Here is a 16998-nt window from a genome sequence, read left to right as displayed (position 1 = left end):
CACGTCATGGATTAACAGACAAGAGTATGGCAAGATGGAGAAAACATATTGACCGATCAATAGACAGTGGGACAGATACAGTAGAGATGGACAGAGGAATATACCTGTATGGACACAAAGATAGATGCATACAAGAACAGGTGGACAGATCCATAGCAGAATGCATGGACATTTTATTCCTATTCAGTTGATACCTCTACTGTGAGCTGCCTGATCCCAGAGAATATTCTCCAGGTCAGAGGTCCAGGCTTTCTTCACCTCCATGCTGGTGGCCTTCAGAGTGTAGGTGTCCTCGCTCTTCCTCCTGCGGAACCAGATCTCAAAGCACAGGCCGCTCACGCCGGCGTCATGGGTCATCCCGATGTCACTGGTCTGGGCGAAAGAAAGAACACAAAGAGACTCATTCAGACGAGATCTGTGCCTAGTGTGTTTGTCTGACACGACAAGACAAAAGCTTCACAGCGAAGTTTGAGAGCAAGTCGGGCCTCGGTGGTCCAAACCTTAAAGGATTGTTTGTAGACATAAACTTCATTTCCAACTTCTGCCTTCTTTGTCTTACTGAAGAGAATGAGGTGCTCAAAGAGAAAGATGCGGCGGAGGCATTTCTTCTTCCGAAAGAAAACGGTGAACTCATCCTGCCGAATGAGCTGACCTTGCTCTTTTAAGTTCACCTGTCAGCAAAGAAGAGACGACTGGGTAATCAAATGACCACCAACACCACCACCACCACCTTGTTTGGAAGTGTTCCCCCCACTATGTGGCGGTTCACCTACAGCGGCCCGGCTACATCACGTACTTTTTGCCTTGTCTGTCGCGGAAATTCTTGCTATTTTGCAAAAAAGCTGCACTTTATGGCCATCGTTTATTTATGGGTTTCAATTGGCCGCTGGTAAGATCGTGCATTCTCAGGGAGAACACTTTCAAGTTCATCTTCAAATGATCCTGACCATTCTGGAGAAGATAAAACTCCTCGATATGCTTCTGGAAGTACAAATTTACGCGGTCGTTGAATTGAGAATGCTTTATTCCCGTTCCCTCTGAAGAACTCGGTGTTGTCTGTACATTTTATACTTTGTTGTAATGATTTTTTTGGGGCGTTCCAATACAAGTGTTAAAAAGTGCCTGCAATGTATCGGCCGCGATAAACGGGGGTTCACTGTATCGCCATTGTAACGTCTTACATCACAGTCCTGGATGGCATCCATGGTGAGCAGATCATTGCCGTGACGCATCTGGAAGCGAACCAGGTCAGCGGCAGCCTTGATGTCAGCCCGCTCCCTTCTCTCCGCTGCTCAGCTCAGGATCGCGGACACACGCGGCGTCATCGGTAATGTCTTGCGGCCAGTAGCTGGCGGTCAGAGCCAGAATGTCCTGCAGCAGGAGGCTGTACTTGCTGATCCTCTGGATCGGCCTCAGTAGGTAGGAGGACAAGTCCATCGAGTCCCCAAGTTCCTGCTGCTTCCTCTGTGGACATAGGTGAAGACGCGTGGAGGGACTGTGGCAGAACCGTAACACAACCAGAATTGCTTCAGTGACGGGTTAATGTCTCAAATGAATGATTTTCTTTTGCGGGGTGGTAGAGAAAGTCTTCATTTTTGACACGGAAACATGTCTGATTGGCCTGCCTTCTGCTCTGCCACTGTACCTTGAATGAGTAAAGGGTCAGGTGAAAATAAGATGCTACAAGAGGTGGATTGCTTGGAAGGGAGCCCCAGCACCTGCTGTAATCTACATTTGAACAGGTAGCCTAACGTACTGTAGGTTGATTAAACAATAGATGTGATGGAAATTCAGACATATTACCATTAGGGAATGGAAAATGAATTCAGGAGACAGCAATACATGAAATGCTAAATGATAGTGTGCTGTCGTCTACTCAGCTGGGCATTTACACCCTCGCTGTGATGATGAAACCATATCTGGCAGGTACTGTGTATCTCGTAGCACAACCCCAAACACGTTTTTGTTGTAAATGTTTCAGTTTCAGATCACCGACAATGTTTTTGACTCTCTACAGTGGCCGGCGGGATTTCTTCAGGTCAGCGGTAGTCACTCATGTTCTGCCACCTGGAAGTATCCTGGTGCCTATTTTCTGAATTGGCCTAAATGAGCTGCAGTGACATTCATGTGGAAAATTCATTTTAGGTGTGCTGAACTAAATTCTAAAGGAAACATGTAGCTGCTCTGTACAAAAAAAAAAAAAAGATGCGAGTCGTAACGATGACATACATTTTGTGGAAGCACTATGGTCAAGCACCACAAAGATTTAAACTTAAAGTTCCCAAAAATTCTCACATGTGGCACGAAGGGTTGTGGTCACGTGAGCCGAGCACCCACAGATGACTGATCAGATGATTTGGTTTCTCATGTTTCTTTGTGTGTTGTTTGCGTGGTTTTCTCTTCAGGTGCTCTAACCACCGAAATAAAGGCACTCGGCCATTTACAAAACAAAACAGCTACGCCTATGTTTGGATTAAGACATACTGTAAAATGACCTTGAAGATGTCATGTCGACGATGCAGTATCAGGGAATCTGACTGAGGTTTGTTCTTGCTGTAGAGTGCGTAAAGGCCAAAACTGTCACTCTGTGGAAAGAAAGAAATGCACAGTGTCACCAAGATCCAGATTTGATATGTGCTGGTCACCACCACCACTTGCAGCTCCTTCTCTCAGGTAGGCGCTACCGATCAATGCAAACTGGAACGAGCAGACATTCCAACAGCTTCTTCCCTCTTGCCATTAACTTCTTAAACAGTAAACTTACAATTCCATTGTAACATGCTGCCAATTTTGTCTTGAGATTGCAGTCACATCGCTGTCGGGCCAATTATACATTATGCGCGCACACTGTCGTAGTCTCGCCACTCTGCACTAGTTGCATATCTGTTGTTGACCAATACTGGCCACTCATGTGCGTGACAAGTATCGACCACGACCAGTCGTCCACCGTGCCGCCTCTTATCAAAATAATTCAAGAATATTTATGCTTTATTACAAAATTAGAGATTATTTGATGAATTTTCTCAATTAATTCAGGAAGGAAATGTCGTTGAATACCCATCCATAGTACAGTATATTTGCTAATATCATCTCATTGCAGGGCGGCACGGTGGAAGACTGGTTAGAGCCTCTGCCTCTACAGTTCTAAGGACCGGGGTTCAAATCCCGGCCCCGCCTTTGTGGAGTTTGCATGTTCTCCCCGTGCCTGCGTGGGTTTTCTCCGGGCACTCCGGTTTCCTCCCGCATCCCAAAAACATAAATGGTAGTTTGATTGAAGACTCTAAATTGCCCGTAGGTGTGAATGTGACTGCGAACGGTTGTTTGTTTCTATGTGCCCTGCGATTGGCTAGCGACCAGTTCAGGGCTTACCCGTGAACTGTCCTAGATAATTGGCAGAAAATTCCCAAACAGTCCAAAACTCTCGCCCGAAGATAGCTGGGATAGGCTCCAGCACTCCCTCGACCCGCGTGAGGATAAGGGGCTCGGATAATGGATGGATGGACGGATGGATGGAATATAGAGCGGCTACCAACATACATGTCTGAGAAAGCAACGGGCCGCCATAGCAGGATCCCGATGGCAGGCCTCCAGCTCTGGTAGGAAGGAGCGGCTGTGGAAATCGTGAAGCTTCTGCAGGTTCCCGAAGATAATGGCACGCTTGCCCCTGAGGTCGTGGGGGACGTATAGCCCGTCCAGCAGGGGCAGGTAATGAGTCAGGATGTAAGTCAGCGAGCGGACATAATCCCGCTCTGTGAATAGCAGCTCTTCCAGGACACGCTGCAACCTCCTGCGAACACGAAGAAGGCAAATATGGAAAATGGAAAAATGGGGCTGTATTCATAAAAAAATTGTGAATAAAGTCATCACACAAGCAAATATAGCACAATAGATTATATACTGTGTGCATATTGCATGCTAGCTGAATTTGTTTACACTAAATAACCGAGGAGACTTATTTTAGTTATGAATTTCAAACTTTCCCTGTGTGGTTGGAATAATTGATTTGAGCCATGTATGATTTATTGCACCTATCAGAAGATGACATTTACAGTATGTTCGTAGAAACTGGTGCAATGGCATCAATGTTCAAGTCGTTCTCAATGCTGCCAAAGGGATATTTGACATTTTAGGATGGTGCTCCTTATTCAACTATAGTTGGGCTTTCTGCTTCTTACCAACCAAGGCCCTTAAAGGAGAAATTTGCAATTCATCCATCCATCCATTTTCTGTACCGCTTTATCCTTACAAGGGTCACAGGCGTGCTGGAGCCCATCCCAGCTATCTTCGGGCGAGAGGCGGGGTACACCCTGAACCGGTCGCCAGCCAATCGCAGGGCACATAGAAACAAACAACCATTCGCGCACACATTCACACCTAAGGGCAATTTAGAGTCTCCAATCAACCTCGCATGCATGTTTTTGGGATGTGGGAGGAAACCGGAGTGCCCGGAGAATAATCTTAATAATTAGATTATTAAGGAACCACAAACCACAGCAAACCAGGAGAAATAACCAATCGGAGACAGAAGGTGTAACTGACGCGGTGTCAATCATTTGCCATTCACTCACGGGCACACTCTGATCACCGGCGCACCCCCTGACCCGATACTTTGGGTTTCAGGAGCTTTGCCGAAAATGAAAATAAATTGGCTATCCCTCGTTTGCCGACATAGCATAAGACTAGCAAACAAAAGCAGAGCGAACGGACCTCAACCATCAGACACGATTCAGAACATCTTTTTGATTTTTTTATTGATTATATTACACTATATTATTTGAAAAAGTAGAACTTGAAACCGCTAACATTTAATGTTCATTTCCACGAAGCCATGCTACTCCCATAGCAGCCGTGACTGACGGCGCCTTGTTTTACAGTGCTAATGCTAGCTTTTGAACGGCCATGTTTGAGAATCGTACTCGTCCATGTTAGAAAGGGGCGTGGCTTTGGCCAGAGACTCGAGGGGGGAGGGATTAGTCAAGTGAGGCTACTTTCAAATCTCGCTAGCAATTTTAACACTGCAAAATTCCTCTTTAAATACACTCGACAATAACCAATTTAATTGCAGTATGGTATAACATACGGGAAGTGCAAAAGTAACAGCGTAGTAAATCAAGCAAAGATGATGTCATCTGTATGAAGGTTGTATAGTTCTCCTTACAATAAGATCAATGTTCTGTGAGTTGTCTTAAAATACTCTTAAGGTGCGGTGTGAGCTAGAAATAGTCAAGCTAGTAAACATAATAACAATCAAAATCTTCAGACATTGACCAAATTCTCTGTTGCAGTGGCTATGCAAAAAAAAAAAATGACACTGTAGTATGTATGCCTAGCCACCAGCCACATAGAAACACCAGCAACTACTTGCCGAAAGGCACATTTTCGAATACCGTTCACTGAAGTCTGATTGTTGAAGCACATTCATGTGCTCCGTTTTCAAAGACCATTGTTTTCAGCCTTTACAGTACACGGAAACAATAGTTGTGTCATTTTCAACACGATGAAACATGTTTTCAAATGTTTGCGTTTTCAGGCTTTAAAGCCTTGTTGTCGATTTGGCGTGAATTTCAATTTGTTTTCGACTGCGCCCCATACTACTGTGAGCTAAAAGAATCTTTAGGAATGCAGCCCTTGATGAGTATTGTCAGTGAATCTCCTTGGGATACCAAAAGAAAGGTGACCATGAAAAATCAGGAAACAATACCTGTACAACTTCAGTGTAAGCTTGAAGATGAAGAAGATTATACAAGATTAGAAACCAAAATGTAATGTTCGTCAACACTCAATACTTTCATCCCTGAATAACACAACTCCAACATAAACGTCATCGACTTACAGAGCATTGTCGGTGCTCTCTCGTGGACTTTCCAAACAAAACGTTCCTTCACTCCTCCCAGTGGGCAGGCTGGAGTGTTTGCAGAGATAAGCCCCGGCCCCCTCCGAGCCTCGGCCGCCGACGCAGGAGTCCTCGGAGCAGAAGCTTCCGTGGCGGGAGATCTGAAACTTCTGAGCCTCTTGGAGGATCCGACAAGATGGCTGACCGTAGTGGGAGCAGGAGGACGACGGTCTATCCCGCTCGTCCGGAGGCGCGGAAGACCCGGGCGCCTCTCCTGCTGTCGAGGATAAGTCTCGGGATTTGGCTCGCAGGCCTCGTCCCCACGGAAACCACTGGCAGCCAACGGCGTGAGACTGTGAGAGAGCAGCGGCATCGCGATCACTTCTCGCCCTGCTCGCCTTCGTCTCGCGCTCCGCTTTCCTCGCTGACCTGTTTGGGGAATAAAATGAAGGTCAATGTTGTCCCCAGCAGGATGATCTTTTTTTTCAATCTACTTAGAGAATGTGGTGGCACGTTTGTGCGTGCGTATGGATGAAATCATTTAAGAGATGTACCCAGTAAACAAGGTCCCTGATAGCGTGGTGGTACATACATACGCATCATAATCGTTACATCATTGGTTCATCTGTCTCCTCTAATAAAGTGAATAACATACCTGTGAGATGACTTTGGTGTGACCCTTGACCTGTGGCTGCCACCATTATCACGTTTATCTTCAGGTTTGATGGTAATGTTACATTCAGCTCGAGTTGTGTTGCCCTTGCCCACGATGGGCCTTCTTTTTTTTAAATCCACTGCCCCTGACACAATGCTCTCCCACTGCGGGTGCCGCGGCCCTGGAGTCGACTGCACCACCAGACTACCGGGCGGTGCTGTCTGAGCGCTGGCGACATCCACATAATGACGCCCGCAACAGCCACTACAATGCGGCTGACAGGCGAAGACCTCATCGGCGGTGCCCTGCATCCTCTCCTGAAGCAGCTGCCGGGCCTCCTGGCACCGCAGCCACGCCGTGTTCCAGACCCTCATTCCCCTGGAGCCCCTCAGGGTACTGGCCTGGGCCCTCACCTCTTGAAATTTCTCTAGGCTGAACTGAAGGAACTTGTCCCGGAAGAGTTGGAGGGCAGAGCTGTCGTCCGACGTTGATACAGCTGTGTTGGTGTTCGGGACAGAGATGAGCGCTGCGTGTTCAACGCTTGGTCCAGGGTCTTTGTTTTGATGGGTTTGATTGACAGGTGCTGTCCATGGACTACCGCTGTGGGTTTTAAGGATTCTGGATTGATTCTGGTTCAGATAATCAATACATTCAACAGCCAGAGATGTAGCCTGTTGAAAACGATGAAATAAAGATTAGACTTTTAAATCACATTTTTACTTGTTGCACTCACATGCCAATTCATATTTATCAGAAGCTGTGAATGTAAGTGTGTATGGTTGTGTCTTTGTCGCCCCTGTGACTGACAGGTCCTTAGACACAGTTATTGCAACGCCAACTAGATCATTTAAAAAGTGAATAGACCGCTAAATGTCAGCATCTATAGGGTTTTTGTTTGAACAATTTGCACCTAATCCCTACGTTTGACATCCTGATTGCACATATTGAGTGCAAACCTACCCGCTCGCAAAAATCACACACATTGACCGTGATCCGCAGCTCCCTGCCACATGCCTCCGCTCTACACAGGAAGTCGTCCAGGTCCGATTTGAAAGCGCAGACCTGGCTGCTGAACATCTGCGTCTCCGGGTGAGACATCCCAGCCTGCTGGAGGTGCTCGGCCTCTTGTGCCAGTGACACGGCATGGTGTCGCCGATCCTGCGAGGAGACGGAGCGGTTCAGAGATCATGACGTACTGTATTACCTCAAACAGTGGCCGGCGCTCAACTGCAGAGAGCGCTTGGCAACTCGCACACTATTCACGAAGCTCATGCAGTCATCTGCGTCCCACCAACACAACTCGTACAGAGAAAAGCAAACCAAATTGTACACTTGCTTATAATAAAGTTTATTACCTAGTGGTGCCAAATGTGATTTTTTTGTTTTTGTTTTTGAGGGGGGACGTTTATGTAGTTCACCTTACAATAAATTATGGCACTGCATCGATTAGAGACACTATTTGAGGAAATTCTAGATTCCATTTTTTTCTAGGTTTGTGTTTTTAAAGGCAGCACGGTGGACGACTGGTTAGAGCGTCAGCCTCACAGATCTGAGGACCCGGGTTCAATCCCCGGCCCCGCCTGTGTGGAGTTTGCATGTTCTCCCCGTGCCTGCGTGGGTTTTCTCCGGGCACTCCGGTTTCCTCCCACGTCCCAAAAAACATGCATTCATTGAAGACTCTAAATTGCCCGGCAGGCATGACTGTGAGTGCGAATGGTTGTTTGTTTGTTTGTATGTGCCCTGCGATTGGCTGGCAACCAGTTCGGGGTGTACCCCGCCTCCTGCCCGATGACAGCTGGGATAGGCTCCAGCACGCCCGCGACCCGCGTGAGGAGAAGCGGCTCAGAAAATGGATGGATGGATGTGTTTTTTAAAACTCATTTCACACAATGATTTCATGAAGCACTGTTATTACATGCTTAACATGCTTCTGTTAGGGGGCTGAGCACCCCTAAAGGTCAGACTCTTGTACTGGTCATCATGGCCACACGCAAACTCACATTCGCCTCTATAAGAAAAGCAGTGAAGCTGTTGAGGATCTGCTCCAGTTGGTCTCCGGAGTCCTCCACCGATTCAGCTGCCTGCAGATGGCGCTCTCCCTCTACATAAAACCACTGTTGCAGCTTTGTGAAGGGAAAGACGGTTTTACTCTCAGGCACATGCATCATTAAGATGACTGTGCAATCAAAATGTTTATTTCAGTCTAGTCCAACATCTTCACATACTTGCGTGACGTGTCCCTCCATCTCTCTGACTTGCAGCAGATACTTCAAGTGTTCCAGAGACATGTTGGAGCTCTGTACAAGCACGTGGACCTGCTCCTCCACGTGGTTGTACAGGCTGGTCAGTGAGTCCACAGCGTCACTGCGTGTAGGACAAAGCCACACTAGTACAGTCAAAAGCTGCTACTGACACAAATATAATCAGTATATGAAATAGACAGGATACTGTACATTTTATGCCCACCTGAGGCCCTCACAGTGAGGGTATCTGAGGTCACTTTCCTTTCTCAGCCTCACCAGGATGGCCCCGCCTTCCCTCTGCAGGCCGACCAAGCGCTTGTCCTCCAGTACATCACGCATCAGAGTCCTTTGCTCCTTCATACACTGCTGCACAGTCTGCAGGACAAACAAATACTTCATAACCGACTGACCAATTACACCAATGGTACAATAGATGGGCAAATGTTTTGAGGACACCTGCCCGTTCCACAAACAGAAAGTAGTTATAATGGCTTCCAATGTTCTAGGATGACTTACTACAAGATTTTGGACTGTTTGGGAATTTTCTGCCAATTATCTAGGACATTTGTGAGGGACCTGAGACAGATGTTGTCTCTGCTCCAGTCTGTGTTCTAGTTCACCCCAAAGGTGTTTGAAGGGATTAGGGCCGCGTTCTTCTACATCAACATGACTTCCACATGACTTTATGGACCTAGCTTTTCTCATCCATACAGCATCAACATCTTTCCGTTACCATGCAGTTGGAACCCTACAATTAACCAAAATGTCTTTAGTAGGCTGAAGAACGAAGATCCATGTGGTATAGTCCATGGATTCCTAAACTGTGGTATGTGCACTCTGGAATGCGGTCCGGTATAATAGCTACTTTTTATCTCAATGGTAATGCTTTTTTCACGAAATAAAATGGCTGAATATGAACATTTTCTCTCTAGGATGATACTTGTAACTGCACCTAATCATGTTTGCATTCTTAAAAATTAGGTCACTGGATTGTTTTGTTTTTTTTCTTTTTGCTTGTGCAGGGGAGAGAGGGGCACCACCTTTTGAGATGTTGACAAACGGGTCAAGTGCAACTAATGATTGATTCATTAACTAACTGATGTATGACATCATTTGACTGCAGTAAAACACGGGCAATACAGTACCTGTACAGAATCCGTCCTCTGAGGAGCTTTTAAATTACTGATAGCCCTCAGCAGCAGACTGGAGGCGTCATGAAGATCCAACGCAAATGGAAAGAGTTTCTAGAAAAGTCAAAGATGTGGTCATTGTGTCACATGATTTGATACACAAAGAGTTTCATGTACCTGCCTCCTCACCTGATGAAGCTCCATCCAGTCACGATGGTTGTGACACAATGTTCCGTCCAGACGGAAGGTCCGGTGACTCTCCTCCACCAGCTTCATCAGGGCTTTCATTGATGTCACCACTTCAGTCTGTGTGGTCCAAAAAAGTAACAGACAAGAACTTTTCACAGGATAAATGAGCAAGAGGACAGTCAGGGCGGGCTTAATTTATAATTTTGCCAAAATTCAAAGCAAACTGAAAAACCGTATCCTTATTGTTATTGAGATCCAACCCAATATAGAATGGATTATTCTTTGGCCCGTGCACCAAACCTGCAACAAAGTTTTGTGGAAATCGATTAACTCCAAAACCAAGACCGTCATAAATAAAATCTGTTTAGAGATGTCAATATTAATATTAATAGCTTAAAGCCTAAACAGTGGCACGGTGGCCGACTGGTTAGAGCGTCAGCCTCACAGTTCTGAGGACCCGGGTTCAATCCCCGTCCCCGCCTGTGTGGAGTTTGCATGTTCTCCTCGTGCCTGCGTGGGTTTTCTCCGGGCATGCCGGTTTCCTCCCACATCCCAAAAACATGCATGAATCGGAGACTCTAAATTGCCCGTAGGCATGACTGTGAGTGCGAATGGTTGTTTGTTTCTATGTGCACTGCGATGGGCTGGCAACCAGTTCAGGGCGTGCCCCGCCTCCTGCCCGATGACAGCTGGGATAGGCTCCGGCACGCCCACGACCCGCGTGAGGAGAAGCGGCTCAGAAAATGGATGGGTGGAAAGCCTAAACAGTGGCAGCCGCGGCCCAATGGTTAAGCTCATCGCCTGCCACCGTGGGGGACCTAGGTTCAAGACCCCGACCGGACCATCCGCCGACATCCCCCGGACTCACGACTGTGGTGTCCTTGAGCAAGAGACTGATACCCCGAAACGCTCCCCGGGCGCTTCAGCTGCCCCCTGCTCCAGCGTGTTCCGCTAACATGTGTATGTGTTCACTGTGATGGGTTCAATGCAGAGAACAAATTTCGTGTGCATGTTCATGACAATAAAAGGTGATTCTTCTTCTTCTAAATATCCCCCAAACTGTGATCCCAAAACACTTTCATATAATTTCAAAGTCATCTTCCAAAATTAAAAATTGCCTTGTAGACGATTTTATTTTGGAAAAATAGGCACCGGAAGTGCAAGGACGTTTTTCAGCAAACGGTCTTAAATTATTTCTTGAGAAAAATTGTCAAAAAAGGTTGTACATCAGAAATCTGTTTTACTTCAGTCAGTAACAGTCATTTGTAAAATATATATACTCTCTATTTTTTCAATAATTACAAAACAGTATGGATTACTCTTCTTTCATGATATTAATTATCCTTTCCGAATTGGCTACAGCTGCCTTCCTGAGGCTTGGGGCAAACGTTACAATACATATTTAATTTACCAAATATGATTCCTTGCTCCATAAAGGGTTATGTTTTTTGTTTTTTTTGTAATAAACTGTTAGCCAACAAACGATGAAAACTCAGCACAGTATATGAACTGACTAACCTGGATGGTGGGACATTTCTCTGGCCGGGTGCTGCTTTCTTTAGCCACTAGAAGCACCAAACTGTTCACTGCCTGGGGAGAGTGCTCCTGCATACAATCATATTGTTTTATTTTATTATTATTTATTGGATTTATTTTTACAAGCTGCACTCTTAAATTGCTCAGTAAAATCCATTAAAAAAAAACAAAACAATTGTGCTAACTGACTGCATTTCAAATGTGACAAACAATTATCTTTTTTGTTACTAATTGTACAGTCATCTGTTATATGTCATGCACTACTTAAGATGTAAAATGCTGAGCATTGGATACTCTCGCCAAGCCAAAATGTTAAATAAACTAAGTGGGAGTATGACATCACAGCAAATCATAGCAATGCCCAGACAGCACGCAGCAAGTGTTCCCATGCTTAAACTTGGGAAGCGCTTTGAAACGATTTCCAACCACAACCTGCCCATTGATTTTCTTTTAGAAAAAGTAATGACTCATTAATCCCTAGCAAGACACATCATTTGCTCTGTCATTGAACTTTAGTCGTCAAATTTGCAGTTCAGATGATTGCGTGTTTCTTACTTGAAGCGTCATCAAGGCTTTGTACAGCTGCGGAAGAGGATTTGATTTCCTGGCATCAAAAATAAAGGTCATCCCAGCTTCTCTGATTTCTCTCCTTAAGATGGATGGACAAGACACATCACAATTTACATTCTCCCTCCTTATTATTGTTAACTTATTTGATCATTTAGCCATATTGCACTAAAAAGCCTGGACAGAGTTGTTTGTGTAGTGTCATTACCACGAATACCAATATATTTCTAGCGAATGCAATGCTTTTCTGCCAGTGCTCTGTTAGGCCTCACCTGATGATAGTGTGGAAGTAAAGTAACATCTCCAAGAGCTGCCGGCTGGTCACATTAGATCGCCATCCTTGGTGGTCTCCATACAGCTCAGTGATCGCCTTACCTGCCCGGTCTCTGCCTCCTGCAGGGATCAGTGAAATAAAAGATTAGGGGGTGTGTCTCAAATGTAACCCCTCCTTCAGATATTAAGAGAAAGAGGGAAATCATCTAGTTCAGGTGAAAATGTACGGCCCGTATTACCTTAAAGTATTTATTCTAACTATTTTGCGAGGTTTATGCTCAGTGCAAGAACTATGTATGGACAGAGAATTGGAGGAATGTTGGAACCTGCCTGTGAGCGCTGCTATGCCTTGATATAGAGGGTGAGCTCTGGGATCTGGAGATCCTAGAGGAAGGTGGCCCGGTCTGTGACCGTGGTGAGCAGAGGATGGCTGAGGGCTCCTCTGAACTTCTGTTGCAATTGAAACTGAAGCATCTGGCGAGGAGCTTTCCGTCTTTCTACCTGGGGTGGATTTACCTGCCCCATCTGTAAAAGGATGGGGACATTTTTATGGATGATAGGGCTTATTATTTATCCCACAAATAATATTATTTTTCAAATCTATGGTTAAGATCAAATTGGCGAGTGATCTACCTGGAATGGCCATCTTCATTCGATTGATCTTGGGCGAAACTAATCGAAAGGCTGTGCTTTTTTTATACTTGACCACGTGAAGCTGAGGCACATCGGAACAGGTGTCATCATTTCGGCCCCTCCTGACATTTGCACCATCAACGAGGACCAACTGGCACTTCTGTGAGGTGTCGACCACCGCAGTGGAGAGTGAGGAACATCTTCCATCCGATTCCCTGTTTGTTCTTCGGTGGTGAAACGTGCATAGAGACAGTTGGACTCAGCCCGGTGGGAGTTGGTGTATTTAGTGGTCCTTCACAAGGTTTGGGATATTCGGAACAACTACATGATAAGCTGAGGTGTTTTTCACTGTTTGTTCCATTCCCAATTTGTAAGCCAATGTCAGAGTCATAATGTTCCCGAAAAGGCACAGTGGTCCTGTGAGTTTGGAATTCTGGCCTTCCGTCACATTGTCCGGGGTCGTCGGGCATACAGAGAACAGGGCTTGTATCTCCTGCTCTCCAAAATGGAGCAGTGTTTTTCTCTCCTGACTCCTTACAGACAGTACCGCTGGCATTGGAAGGGTGTGGATTTTGCGTCCCACTTTCATAAAGTGTTTGGTCATGACAGTGAGGACCACCGCTCAGAGTCTCTGTTGGGGTCCTTCTGTCATTGTGATGCGATATTTCCACATCTTCCTGCACAACGCCCAACATCCTCGCTCTGGCCTTCTCGTGCAGAACAATGACAGGATTTTGGAGAGCGGCCCTGTAGGATTCCCGATGACGACACCTTTGGGAAGCAATTTTCCCTTGTTTCCTGGTCATGCATGGGGTGCAGGGTTTCTCTGAGAAGTGGACAGTGCCCACACACTGAAAAGGTTCAGCTGTAACAGGGTCGCGTTGATGGGATTGGGAATGGTCGAGAGGGGAAGAAGGTTCAGCTGCCATGTTTGCATGTTGTAATGGAGTAGCCTCCGCTCTACCGTGACTGTGTGCTTGTGTTTTCTTAGGTAAATGCATGACTAATTGTTCTTTATGTGGCTTTGGCTCGCCTTGGGTTTGCATACGAGACTCCATTTGTGTTTTTGGTTGCATTTGCACCTCTGATTTCTGTTCCTTTGTTGCTAATGTAGTGCATCCAAAAAGCACGGTTGCCGGCAAAATATCAATGTGGTCTGCCTCAACGGCTATCTGGTCTGAAAACCGACTTACTTGCTTTGTATTTTCAACCGCGCTCTTATCTTCAACGTTGCACTTAGCTGTAGGGTTGCAAAATTCCATCCTTGTATTTAGTTGTGTCGCATTTAAGCGGCTGTCCCATGTATTCGGGGACACCCAGCCAATAGGCTTTGACTCTGTCTCTGTATCTTTGTCACTGGCAAGTTTGGATGAGGAAGCGGTGCTAGGATCCACGAGGCAGAGAGACACCGCAATGCCGTGCTTGGCCGGACATATTCTGGTCTCCAGCGAGAAGGAAGGGGGCCGTGAAAAAGATGGTAAGAAGGAAGTCTGTTGAGTTACACGATACTGTTTTGCTGCAGTTTCCTTTGAAAGAAAAGGACGAAAGGAAGCGCCTGATGAGGAATTATTAGGGAAATGAGCATGAGGAGAGGGAGGAGGCGATGGAGCATATGGACGACGGGGAGAGGCCATGCTACTCTGGGCAATCTGTGGTAAACCCACTAAGTCAGACACGGCTTCCGGTTCACGTAGTAACCGGATCTCATCTTGGTCTACAGTCCGCAGGTAATGGCTTGCGTTGGAATTGTATGACAATCGGGGTCTCCTTGACTGCTTCTTTTCAAAGAGCCTCCTCTTCCAGGGGCTGCAGACCACAAAGCCAAATGTCTGCTTCACAGAAAGATGTCACTTTGAGGTCACGTGACTGAAGAACAAGCTGGATGACGACAGCACCAACAACAGGTTCTAAATGAATGAGTAGAACGAGAGAGTGAAGATAAGAGTATTAAGTATTAGTAAGCAGTAGTATTAGTAAGTAATGTAATATTTGGACACTGCATTACACACACACAAAAAACTAATAAGAATGAAGAAGTTAATTAATTGCTAGCCCTCCAAGTTAACATGAATATTTGACTTCTAAATCCGTCAATGGCAGCGAATGAGTTAATTCAATATTATGTTTTTTCCGACCACTGCGGTATTACTTTATAGAAATGTTTCTTAATTTTACACCAGTGCACCGTTTAAGGACTATGAACTGCTGTTTGGCGCATAGTCACAAACAAGAGTCAGGAGCCGTCCCCCCCCACCTGAAGGCGGAGGGAGGGTATCCTTTCGTACACCGGGGTGAACCACAACATCGTGGCACCGAGCTGGGGGGGGGGGGGGGGCCAATACGTATACCCACTCGGCGCCTCTCACTGGAGACAACTCCAGAGTGGAAGAGAGTCCAACAGTGCTAGCCTGCTTAGTACTCCTCTAACTAAGCCTTGTTGTATGAATGAACTAATAAAGTCTGCTGGGATGAAAGGCAAAACATCTTCCAAGACAACCAGAACAGTCCAGTTGTGATCGAATCAATGCCCTGATAATGAAATGACCTGGATGAATGAGAATGTTCACAAGCACTCCTGAAGGAATACAGGAAACAAGGCACGTTTAATGGAATGACCACAAAACGATATTTATGTCAAGCACGACTACATAGCAGGCGGCAGTCATAATTGGCAAAAATTAGATGCCTTTTCAAATTTTTATGAAAAAACAGCAACTATTAATTAGAACTTACAAAGCACAGGAAACCACTTAGATGCCCGGGGCGAGCCGAGTCCTCATGCTTTTGTTAAATAGCACAGGTCTGCCACCTGTTGAGGGAACAACTCAGCAAGCTCAGACAGTTGGTGCTCACCGTCAAAAATGTAGCCAAACAATCCCAGTAAACAGGGTCAATGCGGTGGCTCCTCTCTAGGCTGCCACGGGGCCTGCGTTTCACATTTCCTTTGACCCCTTTGACCTCCTCCCACATTTAGGCCTGACTTTATTTAGCCAGCGAGCGACCTCAGCATTAATGTATATGCATGTATGTCAAGACACGATGGCGAGGTGTACGGCATCGGAATGGGTGATGTGCGGGTGATGACACGTGGCGTGAATGTCTGAACTGTTTGTTTTTCTTAGATAGAACTTTCATGTTACTTCATTTAAAAACAGTGAACTAAACTAAGTGCGGAAAGTAGGGAAAAAGAAGGGTACCCTTGTATTTTGTGAGTCATTTTATTTGAAACTAGAAATGCATAGTTGTTGGTTACCGCAATGTATCTCATGACTTCCTCCAACTGCTCATCAGTATATTTTATGTACCGAAAGGTTTGCTGTAAAACTATCTCCAGCTTCCCCTGGTTGTAAATGACAGTATTTATATTAAAAAAATTAACAAAAAACAGTGCAACACCCCCACTGCCATTGAGTTTATTGAGTGATCCAAAGTGCATGCAGTATATTTTGGTAAACATTGACGAGCGTTTATCATCTTCAACGAACAAATCGAACATGTTTGATGGCACAATGCATGCACAGCTTAATTTGGGGTACACAAATATGGACTTTTAACATTTCTTCTGATTATTTAAATGTGAGAACCCACACACAATGAGGAAAAAAAGAGTTATGCCCCTCCCTCATGCTTTCAACACATTTAAACGTATTAAAAGGCATTGTAAACACATTGTAAACGTATTTTAATGCACAAAAAATAGCAAGCGTAAATTGTATAAAAATACTGTAATGTTTATGCAGATGCATTCCTTTAAGAGGCGGGGTGTGGTGGGGTGGCAGGTCACGTCAGCGAGTCTGCATTACTGTAAATCAGTATACTGTAAAAACCCAGAACCCCGTTTGGCCAAACTCCTTGTTGGCCGCACGCATAACGATTTGCAATCGTAAATATTGAACATATTTAACTTAATATTTACGATTGTTGGCCTGACTGACAATT

The 16998-nt window shown here is 45.5% G+C and overlaps 1 protein-coding gene across 1 annotated transcript in view; it reads right to left on the bottom strand.

The window, feature by feature from the left end:
- Window positions 1-16998, bottom strand: part of LOC133399702 (pleckstrin homology domain-containing family G member 4B-like) — a 43684-nt gene that overhangs the window by 5938 nt on the left and 20748 nt on the right. The window contains exons 3-21 of the mRNA XM_061671442.1: window positions 13060-14966; window positions 12757-12951; window positions 12426-12546; window positions 12142-12235; window positions 11569-11655; window positions 10051-10167; window positions 9877-9975; window positions 8955-9106; window positions 8714-8852; window positions 8489-8611; window positions 7449-7646; window positions 6489-7159; window positions 5834-6262; window positions 3538-3787; window positions 2496-2585; window positions 1350-1464; window positions 1182-1291; window positions 501-671; window positions 195-372 (exon numbers count right to left, since the gene is read on the bottom strand). Of these exons, the coding sequence (XP_061527426.1) occupies window positions 195-372; window positions 501-671; window positions 1182-1291; window positions 1350-1464; window positions 2496-2585; window positions 3538-3787; window positions 5834-6262; window positions 6489-7159; window positions 7449-7646; window positions 8489-8611; window positions 8714-8852; window positions 8955-9106; window positions 9877-9975; window positions 10051-10167; window positions 11569-11655; window positions 12142-12235; window positions 12426-12546; window positions 12757-12951; window positions 13060-13078 (3358 nt within the window). The 5' untranslated portion in view covers window positions 13079-14966. The remainder of the gene's footprint in view (window positions 1-194; window positions 373-500; window positions 672-1181; window positions 1292-1349; window positions 1465-2495; window positions 2586-3537; window positions 3788-5833; window positions 6263-6488; window positions 7160-7448; window positions 7647-8488; window positions 8612-8713; window positions 8853-8954; window positions 9107-9876; window positions 9976-10050; window positions 10168-11568; window positions 11656-12141; window positions 12236-12425; window positions 12547-12756; window positions 12952-13059; window positions 14967-16998) is intronic.

This window comes from Phycodurus eques, chromosome 1 (assembly GCF_024500275.1).
Source record: "Phycodurus eques isolate BA_2022a chromosome 1, UOR_Pequ_1.1, whole genome shotgun sequence".
NCBI classification, from domain to species: Eukaryota; Metazoa; Chordata; class Actinopteri; order Syngnathiformes; family Syngnathidae; genus Phycodurus; species Phycodurus eques.
The sequence above is the reverse complement of the archived record's forward strand: the minus strand, read 5'-3'. Positions and strand labels throughout refer to the sequence as shown.